Source organism: Larus michahellis, chromosome 5, assembly GCF_964199755.1.
Source record: "Larus michahellis chromosome 5, bLarMic1.1, whole genome shotgun sequence".
Classification (NCBI taxonomy): Eukaryota; Metazoa; Chordata; class Aves; order Charadriiformes; family Laridae; genus Larus; species Larus michahellis.
The window spans coordinates 57649079-57665316 of NC_133900.1; the positions used below are offsets into that span (position 1 = coordinate 57649079).

Genomic DNA, 16238 nt, shown 5'->3' on the forward strand with positions numbered 1-16238 from the left:
GGCATCTAACAGGGAGTCCCACAATATAGTCAACTTTTATCATTTGATAAAGGATGGTGCAAGTTGCAATAAGCATAAAAACCCAGTCGGTTCACAAGACTTCCCAGACAGGTGAAGTAGGAGAACTGCATTGAGATGTTGAATTCTGAATCCTATAGCGGGCTTTTACTCTCTCCAGCTAAAGACCAGTTGGCTTATTCTGAAAGGGGATATGGACACCAGAACTAATTCCCCGGATTCAGACACCCGGTCCCTGTCTCTTACTGCCGGAACCGACAGAGAAAACTTCCCGAGGGTGCAGGAGGGCATGACTGCCGGCTACTCCCGTGAGTACTGCTACCCGTTTTCAGTAGGCGGGATGGTAGTGTCAGGCAGATGGTTGATTTGTGCTAATTGCTCCTTGATACAAACTACCTGTTTTGAATATTAGTGGAGACATTTCTTCTGTATCATGATAAAGCATAAAGAACACTTTGCTCCGTAGATTAATTTGGAATAGACACTTTTTTATTCTTTCTCACAGTTATACCTATAAGTTCACAGAAATCTTCCAGATATATAAGCCATTGAGCAACCAGGTGGAATAATGGGATAATTTTGTTGCTAAGTACTAGACTGAAGACCATATGTCCATGTTTGCTGTCAATACCAAAAGCATGTTCTACACATTTCTTACTCCACACCTCAGCAAGTCAGGAGGTGAGGGAGATGATTATCAGAATTGAGTCTGAATTTTACTTTTAGATTACATAATTGACAAAAAATAGGCTAAATTAATTTTAACAGATAACTGGGCCATTTCGCTCCCTGCCTCCTCCACTTCACACCATACAGTAGTAGCAGGTCATCTGGGGTAAACGAGTTGGGGAAGCAGTTTTCCAAAAGAATGCATCCAATGCGAGGCATGTCTGGCGGCAGGGCTAGGATGTCAGTCTTGTGGGCATTTTGGTAATGTGATAGCTGGCTCCATCAACTTATATTAAGGAAATTATGGCTTAGCTATGTGAGGAAGAGGAAAAACAGATGCTACAAAGTCTGTCACAAGGCTGTAACAAGATAAAGAGGAACAATTATTTTCGATCATCAGTCTCAGTGGTCTAACTTGAGGGGATTTGATTCCTTAGTCCTCACCAGACATTGCATACATGTACATGAAGCATATTGTAGGATTCTCTGTGCAGGGGAAACTGAGTCTGACCAGCTCACACACCGAACATCCATAAGTCACTGCCCAGAAATGAACACCTAAACCTTCCATCGTAATGCGCATGTTGGGTATTTTTGGAAGCTTTCTGGAGTTGATACAATGCATCTCTACATATGTATTTAGTGAATAGTCCTTGCGTGCAAATTTTAAGTAGGGAGAAGTATGTTGCACAACGAGAACTGTCATAAAAGAACAACATAAGGTGTCAGTTTTTTTCATGAGAATATTGCTATACCTGTCAGTCTTCTATACCAGCATTTCTTTTATGTTTTTTTTATTATGGAGCAATTAAAACTAGAAATGCAAAAGATGGTTCATGCCTCTGTCAGGGTCGATATCACCTCTGTGCCAGTGCAATATAGGTTGTGTAGTTCATTTTCCATTGCTTTTGTCAGTGTTTCTCTGTCCCTCATGAAAGTTGGCCCTGTTACTCAATTTGCAGCTGCACAGAAATGACATTGAGGAAGTTTTCTTTTCCTGACATTTACGCTTTTTTTTTTCCTTTCTTTATGGTTTTATTCAGTCATCTGACTGTTTTAATATCCAAGGACACACTAAGTAATTCCTTCTCTACTCAGTGTTTCCCTATTTAGTTCTGAATATTTGTAGTCTGTCACATGTCCCATTGGCCACGGAAGAGTAGCTTCTTTGCCTCTTGCACTTACGGTTGAGAACTCCGACATTCAGCCCCATCTCTGTAGCTTAGTCAGTGAGTATCAGAGAAAACGAACTTTTCAGGTATAGGTTCAGTGCCAAGGGGTTATATGCAGAGTGGAGGAAGTTAGCAGGCATCAGACCATGAGTCTCTGGTGATGTGTCCAAACATACTGTGCAAACAGCCCTGTGTTCATCTGTCCAGCCTCTGAGCAAACCAGAGAAAGGGTTATTTTGCTCTAGAAGATGTTTAGCCACATGATGTTAGCTATATGCCCAGAAGAATGCATCTAACAACGAAGCACATCAGTATGAGGCTTTTTTTTACAGGCCTGCTGTATCTAGAGTGGAGCTTGCATCTCCTTACATCCACCTGTGCCAATGTGTCTTGTTTCTGTATATGTAGATGTTTAATAGTTAATCATTTACCGTAATTCATAAATTTAAGTGTCAAATATTTAGGAAAGCAGATACCTAGCAAGGTGTGTAACCCTTGCTGTTCATGTGTCTCTGGTGTGCTGAGGGGCAAGCTCAGAATATCCAGGGTAGACTGAATGTCATACTGGAAAAAGCAGGAACCATATCCATGCAGAGAGTAATTGTTCAGATAGTGCCTACTTAGAAGGAAAGATTGCTTTATCTTGGTCAGTTACTCCAGAAAATTTACTATAACAGTACAACTGCAGTTGGATGTGATAACGAGCGGTATGTGGTTGTTGGCTTTCAGTGTCCTATTTTTATTTTATATTAAAAAAAAAAAAGCAGAAAATTAAAAAGTATTTAACTTTGCAACTAAGTTCATGGGAAACAAAAGCTAACTGAAATACAGTTCCCACGGGAGTCAGTGGGTCTTGCTAGCTTGTTTTGGGCTATTCTGGCTTTATTTGCCTCCTGGATTTTTTCCAGCCGGCCGCACGATGTCGCTTGTGCCCGCAGATGTGGCTTAGTCCTGGCAGCCTGGGAGGCAGCTGCTACGTGCTGAAGTGAATTGGGTTTGTTTTCAAACTGGTCTTTACCTTAGTGCATTTTTCCTTGGTAACTGTGTAGTATTATTTGGTGATAGAAAAAAAAGTGTCTCGCCCATCTTCTTTGTAGCCAGGAGGCCAAGAAATGGAACTCCACACTGATGTTCAGCACCAGCATCTTTTTCCAGGCAGGAGCAGAGGTGATAGTTTTGTTGCAGATACATTCGTTCTGTCTTGCAGGTATTATACTCCTTGCCCTCTGGTGTCACTGCCATTCCAATAACAAGCAACGATAAGTTTCTAGTTTCCAAACTGGAATAGCTAAGTGACCCATCTAATTCAGTATTCATCACTACATCCCTGTATCAGACATGGAAAGCCCCTGCGGGGATGAAAACAAAAGTTCTGCTCATAGTTTATACCAATTCTCAGATGGTGGTTGATTGTGTTTCTAAAAATTCTCTTGCTTTTATAGATCATCTTTATTTTACTAGCTTAAATAAGTCAAGTTTATCAAGCCTTCTTTCCTGCGATGAGCTTTCAATGCCCCAGTTATCCTGTAGGCCACTGGTCTGGTGGAGTTAATTTAACCCACTTGAACACTGATGAACAAGAACAGCACAAAGGATTCCTCCAGGATCTTCTGTCACTGCCTGAAAATACTATTATTTCTGTATCTTGTATGTATCAGGACAGACATATCCAACTTGTGCTTTTTTTTAAACTTATATTAGCAACTCAAGGTCATCTTGTGATTGAGCTGTATATCTAAGCCTGTCTCCTGCCCTGTCATTTCCAAATTATGAGCTCTCAGTTTAAATAGTAGAAGTTTGGGGTATTTGTTAGTCCCCAAGTGCATGACTTTTCCTATGAATTATTACATTTTATCCCATTTCTATTACTCTGATGTTCAAGGTTATCCCAGTTCTTTATGATACCCCAATCCTCTTCTATACTGGCAGTGCTTTATAACTTTGTTTAGACTTGGAAGCTTATTAGCCCGTTACTATTTTTGGTGTTCAGATTATTAGTGAAAACAAGAGGCAATTTCAACTCGACACCAGTCCATGATGACACTTTTCTCTGTCAGCTCTGCTCAGTTCTCACTACCCGTTTTTTACATTTCATTATTTTCTTACTGAGCCTACAGTTCCTTTGATAAACTCCATCTTCTCCAGATTTGCTAAATGCAAATTAAATATTTCATGTGCAGCCAAATACCAAACACTGTAATGATATCACATTAGATGAGATCCAATAAAATTTATGTTGTGCCGAAGTAATTTCTCTTAACAAAGAAAGCTACCAAGAAAGTCTGGCAGTGTGTCTTCAACTTATGTCAAACCAATTAAAATCTATGTGAATATAATTAATTTTATGTTTACTTTGATGTTTTTGTTCAGTCTTTCCTTAAGGTTTCTGTTGGTAGCAAACTGGTGGCTCCTCATTATCTATTTCCCCTATTAAATATAAGAAGTATAGTTGTTGTTCTCCAATGATAAGGGGTATTGGACTTGTGATTCAATATGAGCTTAGCACTCCTTGTTTAAGTACATAAATGCTTTGAATTATGTTTCCGTCACAACTGTGATTCATTGGCATACCCTCATTTCGTGAGCTTTCCCTCCTTGCTCAGTACTCTACCTTTTGTTCCTAAAATCAGAGGTGAAGTATTCCTTCAGTGTTGGAGCCCTACCTAGGTTACCTTTCACCTCTGCTCTTTACTGACATAGCGTAACTCCCCGTGATCCCATTTCTTCTTTCCTTGTTCTCTTTTTATTTGGATAGCTGGAGAACCTTTTGCTATTTGTTTTAATATCATTTTCAGTGTTTAACTCAGCTTGACTTCTGGCAGTTCTCACTTTATCTCAGCACATCGTGAGCTCTTTGCTGATCCATCTTTTCTTTTTTCTTTCTGTATGCTTATTCTTAATCATCTCCTTAGGGTATTTATTAATCCAGTGGGGTCTGGAGTCCTTTCCTGCATTCCCTGTTGGACACAGATTGCTAACATTTTTGACAGAAAGAAGCATTGTACATTCAGTTCTTTGAGCTAACTGACTTCTGTAACTCTTTGCATCAAATTATCAAAGCTTCCTGTACTGGAATCAAGAATGTTTATTACACATGTGTTTTTTCATCTTCTATTTAATTTAAACTGATTCAGCTTGTCACTTCTATATAGCATTATTTTTATTAACCAAAAACTAATCTGAAGCACTTTTTGTCCTTTCATCGACAAAAGGAACTTCCAGACTTTCTTATTAGACTGTCGATATTAAAAATAAGGCTCTTCGGTTGTTTCATAGTGACTGCAGAGTTTCATCACCATATTACATCCAGTTTGTTCACGGTGACACCACTTTGCCAATTTTGCCTATCTTAAACTCTCTTTCCCTTGAGTGTTTCTACACTCAGTGATTTACTTTATCCATTGCCATATCTTCAGTTGTGCTTGTTTCCACTTGAAGCAGTAGAAGAAGTTTTAAAGAAAGAAAAAAAAAAAAAAAAAGTTGTGGGTTTTTTTAAGTGGTAGGATACCAGACCTTCTTTTTTTAAGAAACAAAACCAAAACCAGACCACATAGACCATGATCAGAAGTGATGTAACTCTAAAATGATGGTACCTTTAATCCCATTTTCAAGTCATGGCTAAACACCAAGTTGGAGGACAGAGATTTCACAAGCTCTCAAATCTGCTTTGCATCACGAAGCTGCATAAGGCTTCCATAATATGAGTCCCAAAACTTTCTTCGTGTCATGCCTGGTAAGGTGATTGCATCCTGGCATGCTGTTACTTATAGACATTCACATGTACATTTTCATGTACACTACATATGGAGAAGATGTGAGCATTGCTCAGTTATATTTCATCTCATTAATAGAATGTACATATTGATCTTGTACTTTCAGTTTCTGGATGGTTTCTTGAATTCTGTGTTTTAGTAGGCTGTAAAGGATTTACAAAAAAAAATAGCTGTATATTATATCTTTTACAGGATTTCCATATTCTAAATCAGCTTCTCTACCTGGCTACGGAAAGAATGGCTTACATCAGGTAGGTATACATTTAAATGCATTCTCCAGCCAAGAGTGTATCATAAATAGGCAGCTTAGTAAGTAGCTGAAAATCTACACAGTAATAACAATTCAAAGATGTTTTGGCTGCCAGCCTTGTCTGACAGATTCATACCCTGTGTGGGTTACAGTTTGTCTGTCTGCAAGAGTAAGACAGACTGAGGCTTCTCCTTTTAATTGTGTGCAACATAAGCATTAGGAATCTTGATTCTCCTCCCAAAAGAAACAGCAGTCCAAAAGTGTACAGGCTGCACATATTAATAGATCACAGTATAGCTTGAATTAATGATAGAGTGGGTTAGGCCTAATTAGGCAAGTAATGATCTTAGAGCAAAGGTGGAGCAGCCCACATCCATTGCATTTCTTGAACCATCTGTTCTGGTTTTTTTAGTATGTGTGTGTTTGTGTGTGTATATATATATATATATACACGCATAGAGTCATTGTACTTCTAAGGCGGGGAGAGAGCGATACAGAGAGAATGGCAGGCAGCAATCTAGAAAGCAAAATGCATAACAAAATTATGAACAGATCAGACTAGGCATTCTTTTTCTAATCCTTTTTTATAGTTTTTTTAAGTCTTTAGGAAAAAAGCATCTTTGACACTGTGGTGTCTCTCTGGCATCTAGTGTTATGGGTTCTCAGTTCATGGCTTGTATTTTTAGGTACAAACTCATTATGGTGACAAATTGGCAATACATAGGTGCATATGCACTTACATTTTGAAGATTGATTTGTGTCTAAATTACATGGACAGGACCTTGTTCAAATACCCTCCTTTCTCCAAAGGAAGATGTAAAAGCTGCAAAAGTACATGAGCGGGATTAAACTTCCAATGACCTGCAGTTTGGCTCTTATCACTGGGGAAGGAGCTACAAGAAAACAACTGTCAGAGGGTAGCTAAATGAATTTTTCAGTAGCTCCTGAAACCTTCATCCCTTTGAGTTAATATTACAAGAATAATTGTGCCTGCGTTGCTTCAATACCTGGATGCTTGAATTCCTCTCTGAAGGAACCAGTGACACTGGCAACTTGATCGAATGAGATTTAGGAATTTGAAAGGCTCTAGATAAACCTGTCCCTGCCTCTGAGTCAAAAGCTTTTTTCTGACTTCTCAGAGTAATGGTTACCAGTAACCTGAAGCGAGCGAGCGACAGACCTGCGCCCAGCCTCTGCACTGGTGAGGCACCAAAGCCATCAGCGGGCTTCACACGGATGAGGCCAAGCCAAACTCCATCAGCAGTGGAGCAAGCTCCATCAGCTGAAGCCCTGCAATGTAACATGAAAGCAGCAGATGGCAGCATTTGTCCCACCTAAAGGGTCCAACCTCCCATCTGAAAACTGTAGGAAAGTTGAAAAGGTTGCTCATGGTCAAATCCTTGAGGCCAAAATTCTTCTCAGAATGGGTGTCCGCTCTTTGGATTGCAGGTTCATACCGGCTTTTGTGGTTTGTTATTTTTAATCAGCCATCTCACTGCTGCATAACAAAATAAACCAAAACCAAACAATAAGGAGCCTTGCAGGTTATTGTCAGCATAGCTGTGCACACCGTTGATACCTTAACAGGCAAAAATGAGACTCAGGGGAAAAAAATCATATAATAGTGCTTTAGTGATCTCCTGTAATGTTTTTCATCATAGCGTTGGCCAGCAAAGGAAAAAGACAGTAGGTCAAACAAAGCGATGGCACATATGTACAGTTCTCCCGCTCTCAGTGGCATCAGCATTGTGAAGCCAAAAGCAGAAAGAGGCAAGTTTCAGTGCAGCATAAGTGATTTGTGACAATGGCAGTAAGATATCTGCATCACAGGGAAAGGCATGTGACAATCTCAGTCTTACCTTACTGCCAGGTCTTCAAATGGGGGTGGCTGGTGGCTTTCTGACACCTTTCTGTCTCATTGAAAGCTGTGAGGAATCAGAGCTCAAAAATGTCCAAAGGGCTTAGAGGTGGGGTGTGTTGACATGACAGTGCAGTTGCCTCTCTGAGTGACATCCAAGTGCCAGCTTTCACTGGTCTGTAGAAGTTCACAGCGTAGGCAGCAAGCTGCACCTGCAGTGCCTCCAAGGACCCAGGCACTCCATCCTCTTCTACAGACAGAACTCCATCTCTGTAATCGTAGGTTGATGGGTGTTGTGAGCATTTGGGATGCCTGCTGTGAGCAATTAGGTCAGGTTCCAATGAGACTTATTCCTCTTTCTCTCTCACGAGGATCTGTATTTCGGTTGTGTGGTACCAGCTGATTTTTTTTTTTCCTCTCAACAATGTACAGTGTGGTTTTGTGGTGTATTTTGCTGCTACATTTCTTTTTTTTCTCTTTCAGCCTGAAAATATGGGCCAATATGAAACGGACCAGGAGGCGAGCTGGGGGATGAAAGGTACATTGCAATATCATTTCCACTCCACTTCATGTTTTCTTCCTTTGAGGATGCTCATTAATATGTTGCCATAAAGGTTACTATTCTCAGAGCTTCACATAATAATGACTAGACAGAGGCCCAGCTCAGCGTCATGTTTTCACAGTGAATCTTCTTTTTATCTAACTGAACATAAAGGCCTGACTGAAGTCTGCATCATAAAGTGGTGCAACTAGGCTGAGTCAATCTCAGTGTCCTCAACATGTGGCAACAGCCTCTGTGGTGGTGGTGGTGGTTTCATATCAAAGAGAGGAAGCAATTTAGGAGCATGCATCTACTCATGGGGAAGAGCAGGATTTTGTTTCCAAGACACTTAATCTTGTTTTAAAAACCTTACTCTAATGCTTCACTTCATGCCTCTGTGTTGATACAAATCTTTGTCTCTGTGTTTGAATAGTTTAAAGTACAGATTTTGAAAGGTAGACTTATCTCTAATTTCATTTCAGACCATAAAAAGGTCTATGAAAACATACCAGCTATCCTGGTTGTATTTAGTCATCGTTGTGAACAGATGACCTTGTGGTGGTCATATCATGTATAGTCATATACTGACCTAACTACAATACTCTTGTGCTAGTTTAGATCCAGGAGTCATTTTCCCCACATCCCCAAACGATCTTTTCTTCACTGTTGTTATTCCTACTGCAGTCAGCCCAAGTGCAGGATGTTGGCATCTTGGAATATTGTATTAACTCAATGATTTTCATATATGTTCCCAAACTGACATGCCTGTAATAATCCATATATTTTAACTATTTTCAGTAAAGAACAGTAAGGGCAGGACTTTGGGATGACAGACTGACTTAACTCTGCACGAATGCCCCCTGTAAAAAGAAATTCCCAATTTTGCCAGACACTGTGTAACCCAATGGCATCGGGAGATGAATTTTCTGTAATAAGCCTTTGGTTTCAAGGACTATTGCTTCGGTAATGGACGGTGTTATAGGCATTCAGAGCACGGGGGTGAAATGTTTACTATGCGTGCAGTTCAACAACAACTATTGAGAAGAGAGAAATGTAGTAGCATAACAAAATGCTGATGTACCCAGATGTTCATTGCAGTTACTCCAAAGGAAGCCTCTAAATTCTAAACTGTGAACCTGTTCTCGTTCTCTTGCAGAATACAAGGTAAGACGGGCTTTTCCAACACTGGAAGAACAATCAGATTCAGCACTTCCTAGCAAGGTTACATGTGTTCCTTTTTTTTTTTAATTTTATTTTGTTAATTTTTGTCCCAGTGAAATATATGTCAAATCAGGATGCAAGTATGTACCATTTAAATTAGTAAGTTCCCCGCACTGTCATTTCCACGCATCAGAATCAGATTTGGCTGGAGTTCACATGCTCTTGTCTCTTTAACAGATTTATCCTTATAAAACACTTATTGTAACAAACCGAGTTCGTGTGAAATTGCCTAAGGATGTGGACAGGACCAGGCTGGAGGTAGGAATGATATTTACTTGATGGCTTTGCAAGTCTTTGTCCTCTTTCTTTACCATCGTAGATATTCCTGTGCCCAAGTAATAGCAACAAAAGAATAGAGAGAAGAGAGGAATAACATTACATATTATATTTTATTTCAAAACACTAGTATGTAGGCAGTTTAACTAAAAAAGAGTAGCCAAAAGCCTGGCAAATGTCTGACCAAATGGTGTTTTACAAAGATACTGATGAACCCCATGATTATAGAATGGGGTGCCTGTAAACTTGTTTTTTTAATTCCTATAAAAGACACCCTCCTAGAATAACCCGAGTATTATAAAAAAATCTCCATTTATCCTGCAAATGTATGGGCCTGTGTTTCTGGTCCATTGCCTTATTCAACCTATGCTTTGTCTGTGCGATCCATGATCACTGTGCTACAGGTTTGCTGTAGCGTCCACCTCTCTCAAGGAGTAGTAGTATAAGCTGGAGAAATGCAGATATAATTTATTGTAAAGGAAAGCTTAGTTTCCAAAGGCCAAATCCTGAAGTCAGTGTTCAAGTGAAATTCATGAGGTTGGGTTTTTTTGAGTGATTAATGACAGGATTGAATAAAGACTCACCTAAATTATTAAACTAATGTATCTTTGCGTAAATTCCTATTCAGAAGAAGAGAGAGTTCAATAAAAATTATGTGATTAACAATATTGGACTCTGGGGAAGATTTATATTTAAATAAATTTATCATGTTTTTAACTTCATGATGTGACAAGAAAAGAAGAAAGAAACTTTAATATTAAAGTAAAAAAAAAAGAAGAAAAACTGAAGTAGCAGGAAGTTCCTTATTTAAAAAAAATAAAAATTTACCAACTTCTTATACGTGAAGTATATTTTGGAAATGATGCTATGTTCTTAAATACTTAAATGTGCTTGTCGCCTGATTACCCAGCAAGTGGTATTGATTTGATTGTAGGGAAAAAAGAGCCTCAAATGTGTGCTGTTTCAAGCCTAGGGTATAGCAAGGCATGGTAGCAATAATAAAAAGAATAATGATTCCAGAATAAGGAGCAGGGAGTTGGAGGGATACTCATCTGGACACATCCTCTAAAGGATTCTTTCATGTATATACATACATGCGTGTGTGTGTGTATTAAAGAATAGAGTCTTTGTTTAAACACATCAGGCTCGTCTGAATAGCAAATGCATCTCCAAATTGCTTTTTTTAAGGCAACGTATAGTTTGCTTTGGATGGATCGTGCCTGTCCTGGCTGCCATTATCCGTAACTCATACGCTGTCCTCAGCTGGGATCGCTGTTTGTTTAACAGAGGAATTGCTGGGTCTGCCTGGCACCAGGTGCAGCCCGGTGCCTGGTGCCTCAAGGAGCCCGACCGCTTCAAAGATCTCACAGAGGTTTGCAAAAAGAACAATAAACGAGATCTGCTTCGAACCCGCACCAGGAAAGTGATAAGGGGACCAGGCTGACCCTGCTGATTGTTGCACTGTGTTAAACGCACGTGTCTGCAGGAAGGACTCCTTTGGAGACCATCTTACATTCATTAGGGATTGGTCGGTTTTTAAACAATTAAATTAGCAGGATTACAACTACTGGAGAAACAGAGGCAGCAGCTCATGTACACATTCAAACCATATGCAGAGTTGACAGGCACAAACTGTTGCCTTCCCTGCCGGCCTCTTCCCCTCCTCCCTGACCCTTCCTTCTGCATTACAGAGTTGCTGGAAATAAGTGCCTTTGCATAGAAAAGCAGTTTGTCGTTATTTCCTCTTGTGGCAGAAGAAGAAGATTGTAACTTAGTTGCTGACTTGTGCATTCAGCAGATTTCAGGCTTGGGTGAGACCCAGGCTCCAAGAGCCCAGGACTACGGGAGTTTATTGGTTTCCACAGGAGCAGACCAGGGTTAGACATACCCACCATCTGTTAGTAGAGGACCCGCTTAGCATATTTTGTTATCTTCAAGCTTTTGGGAAGCAATACTGGAAGCAGGTTTTTAAGGTTAGATTTCACCTTTTCTCGAGCTCCATTTCACATTCACTAGAGGGTGTGGTTCGATGCTCACAGATGTCTAGGAAGCAAGTGTCCTCTGTGAGCAGAATGGGTTGCCGGCTGGTCTCGTGTTTTCGTCCTGCACAGCAAGTGTCACTCTTGAAAGGGCTGGATTGTGCCTACAGAAGTGGTGAAGGTAATAGCACTGCTGAGCCCATGCATTATCCAAGCTGTAGATTGATTAATCATGGAAAATCTTTTAAGAAAAAAATCCATGTTCTAATATTCCGGTTTTGTTACGATGAGTTTAGTGAACTGAAGCCTCACCTTGCTCTCGCTGCCGCAAATCAGCGGGAGCTCCTGGCTGTGATGGCTGTGGGCAAGATACAGGTGGTGTCACTGGAAGGAGACCTAGAGCCATTGTGTTTTATATCAGCTATCAAACCTGAAAGCAGTCTTACCATGTCCAGTATGATTAGACTATCTCACACGTCATGTTTCTGATTTCCTAGTCTACTTAAGAGTAATAAGTTGAATAAGTCTGCATGAGCTAGCTTTATTTAACAGCCCTCTTGCAAGTTGACTTGAAGCAGGCTCCTGTTTGTGAAACAGTTTGTTATGAACTTTGAATGATCTGGCATAAATGTCATGGAAAAGGCACTGTTGTTTGTCTCTGATTCCCTCTTACAAGGGAAGTCTCCTATATTGAATGCTTCTGTCATGGAAAGTGAACTCAACTAAATGGTATTAGCTCCTTCAGTCAAATTAAGGGAGGCTGTAACGAAGGCCTCGGCTAGTGGTCAAGGATCGCAGGAGGGTGGGGTTTTAATGGGTGGTAGTATTTTCCTAACTTTGCTCCCATTGTGAGTATTTTTAAGATTACGCTGTTGTGTAAGAAATTTATTTTAAGGATTATAGAAAATATTTTCTTGTAAAAATGCATATTTTTCTAAGCCTAAGAAGTATCTAGAGATTAGGAAGGCTCAACTGGTAATAAATGCGTTCAAATAATAGGAATTCTTTCTTCAAAAGCACATATATCTAAGCGCAGAAACACTCGGCATGTTTTTGTTTGCTTGTTCTAACTCAGCAGTGAGGTAGAAGTAGCCCAGTTCTTGTGCTTCTCCAGGAGATGTTTATGCCAACAGTGAAGTAAGACATGCAGCATTGAGAACTAGTTATAATAAATGACCTGCTGATTTTTAAATACGTTACTGTCACTCTGACTTTTGAATGAATAGCCTGGATCTTCATTTAGTACAGGCTGAATTTACACTAGATAAGGATTTGGCTCAGGAGGCTTTTTTAGAAGTTCCTCTATACCACAGAGCTGTTTATTCTAATGTTAGATGAACAGAGGAGCATTCCTGTGAGCTATTCTAATGGGAAATGGTGAAGAACAAGTTAATTCAGATAACGAACAGAACAACAAAGCAGTGGGACAGGACTGGGGTCATACAGTCTGGGTGAAGATGAGGAATTGCGCCCTCACCATGTCTGCAGATGACACAAACTGGGGAGGAGAGCAGGTGATGCTCTGGTGAGCAGAGGGACCTGGCCAGGCTGGGGGAATGGGTTGACAGGTACTTCATGAAGTTCAATGAAGGTAAATCCAGATTCCTGCACTTGTGACAGAATAACACCATTCAGCAGCACAAGATGGGGGGAGCAGCTCTGCAGAAATGTAACTGTTGGAAAATGAGCTGAACATGAGTCAGCAGCGCACCTTTGCAGTAAAGGGGTTATAGAGGAAAACATAGCCTTCTCAGAAGTAGGCACTGGAAGGCCAAGAGGAAGCAGTCAGAAGTTGCAGGAAGGGAAATTACAATTAGACGTAAGGGACAAGTTCCTCACAGGGAGGACAGTGCACTGGAACAGGTTGCCCAAGAGGCTGTGGAGTCTCCATCCCTGGAGGCAGGCAAAATTCGCTGGACATCCCCTGAGGGATGTGGTCTAATTTTAAAGTTGGCCCTGCTTTGAAGGCGTCCATAGGTCTCTTATTTGCTTAGGTTGGATAACAAAATAGGATTCTAAGCTACCTTTGCTGCAATAGCATTTGTAAAAAAAAAATGCATAATTTGTTCTATCTTGGAACATTTTGTATTGAAAGGATCATTTTATTAGACAGAGGTTTAAATATAAGTGTCCTGGAGCAAACTTCTCTATTTTGGACAACTAAAGTCCTGTGTTTGCAGGGACTAAGATATCACCTTTGGATGGTACACATTAGCACGTTCCTTACCTGCTGGTTTCCCTGTGGTGTTCCACATGACCTGTTTTGGGTTTTTTTTCCAAAGGAAGTTGGGCTTATGGACACTTTTGAAAATCTTGATACCTCTTTTAAGTACTTGAATACCTTTTATGATTTAGGCCTTGGGCTGCTAAAAGCATGCAATTGATACTTTTATCTTAGATTGGATATCGTTTGCCTGTTATTCAGTCACAACAATGTGATTCAGTGCTTGCACATCCACATTGGTGGTTCATGCCCAGCTGCATAGGTTTATTTTTTTCCTCCTGAGGTTGCTTTTATCAGAGAGTATAAGATTTCTTTTGTGGTCACAGGCTGGTAGTTTTGAAAGCCAACATAGTCATCCATTTGGAAACCATCTTTTAGTGTTTTCATTTGATTTTCTTATCTTAATGTATCTTAGCTTCTTTAGCCTTTTCTTTTGAATGTCAGAGAGTTAAAAGCATTATTCGTTCATGCCTATCAAATACAGTAGAAAGTATATTATTCCACTTTTGTTTGAGCCTGTTCATTCTTTGTTTAACAAGGATACACTGAAACAATTGCTAAGGAAAAAAAAAATTCTGGAATGTCGAGTAGCAAACCTTCATCTGCCACCTTGTTCTCTTGTAAACAGAAATGAGAGATTTAAACATGGGTGCGGTCTTGTTTGAACAGAGCACTCACATTAATTCAAACATGCTTTTCCTCCTGAAACTGCTTGTCTGGATTTGTTTTAGGCATGACATTTTTTTCCACTAGTTTTTATTCAACAATCACCCTGGGTTCTAGCCATTTGGGCTGCAACCATTTTAGGACTGGTTTCCAGTAATTGGGCCTGAATTTATAACAGTCCCAGCTCCTAGATGTCATTCATACAAGTAATGTTGTGCGTCCCAGCTCCTCTGGAGCTCAGATGGAGAAAATCAGAGCAAAACTGGAATGCTGTGTGTTTTAACATAGAGAAGTGCAGTTTGTAGTTTGGGGCTGAATTTGAGGTTACGGGCTCACTTCACAATGAATCTGGCGTGAAAAAGTGCAGTTCGCTGAATTCAGTGGAACTTCACACTGTCTAAACTTGCAAAACGTTTATGTGATGTTTCTTATTCTAGGCATTTGCTTGCATCGTGATCAGTGCTGGATGTCCAGATCAGTTTTCAAAGCCCTTATGAAAAGACCCATTGTAAAATTAAAATACACATTAGAAATTACAAAAGCTATTCCTATCAGAGTGGAAACACTGTGAGAGGGAACCGGGATTAGATGTGGAGCATTCATGTTATGGGTGCACTAAAGCCAAAACTAGGGGAAACTGGAAAATCTGCTTTCAGGTATTTTGTACCTAAAACAAATGAATATGGGAAGTTTCATGTTGACTCCAGCATACTTTTTTGGATGATGCCCAAAGACCGTAGACATACCACCTGAAACCAAACCTCTGAGCCCTGGCTGTGAGTCTGGGACAAATATCCAAACAAGTGCTGGCGCTAAAATACATGAAAACACAATAAATAACTTCATTAGATTCTCCAGTTCAATAGTCATCTACCTTTTAAGACAAAATTGCATTTACATGTCTTAAATTTTGGAAACTCAATATCCTCTATATATTTTCATTATTCATTATGGATTCGCAGACTTAGTTTTATTTATGAATTATTTTCTTAATTATGTAGCATGTTGATCAGTCTGTTGAAGGTGATTACTTCTGTAACTGTCAGCATGAAAGGGCTCGTTTAGTTGAATGACAGAATGGTGGCACAAGTTATCTTCAGAGATGTTCTACTGTCTACCACTATGTAGGTAATATATTGATATCCCTGAGTGAAATACTTGTATCTTTTCAGCTTATGGCATAATTACACAGCTGAGGAAAATACTGGATGTACAACGCTACTGTAGAATAGTTTGCTCGTGCCTTGTGATATTTCATAAGAGGTTAGATTTTAAATACCCCCAGGAGTCGTGCTGAGTGGAAGGCAGCTTCTCTGTGAAGTTTCATGATACCCTGAGATACTAAATGAGATACATCCACAGGTCCAGGAGCCTTGTATAGATGCTTGGGGCTACATCGGCAGGGGGAAAGGTTTCACGCTCCCTTCCTCATTGCTTCTGTTGCACAGTTTTTCCTGGGAGCCTGTCTGGGGACCCACATTGCTATGTGGAAGCAGAGGAGAGGGGGATCTCTGCCTGCTTCCAAGGCTCGGTTGCACAAGTGCTCCAAGTTGCACAACTATTCAGTGTTGTGACTAAGTGCCCTCATCTA

The 16238-nt window shown here is 40.1% G+C and overlaps 1 protein-coding gene across 20 annotated transcripts in view; it reads left to right on the top strand.

The window, feature by feature from the left end:
• ABLIM2 (actin binding LIM protein family member 2) overlaps positions 1 to 16238 on the top strand; it is a 145520-nt gene that overhangs the window by 121165 nt on the left and 8117 nt on the right. For 14 of the 20 annotated variants that reach the window (XM_074587483.1, XM_074587489.1, XM_074587493.1 and 11 more), the window contains 5 exons: positions 179 to 326; positions 5825 to 5883; positions 8224 to 8278; positions 9438 to 9502; positions 9680 to 9760. In XM_074587483.1, coding sequence (XP_074443584.1) covers positions 179 to 326; positions 5825 to 5883; positions 8224 to 8278; positions 9438 to 9502; positions 9680 to 9760 — 408 coding nt within the window. The remainder of the gene's footprint in view (positions 1 to 178; positions 327 to 5824; positions 5884 to 8223; positions 8279 to 9437; positions 9503 to 9679; positions 9761 to 16238) is intronic. The other 6 variants (XR_012587036.1, XR_012587037.1, XR_012587040.1 and 3 more) reach the window with 1 other exon arrangement.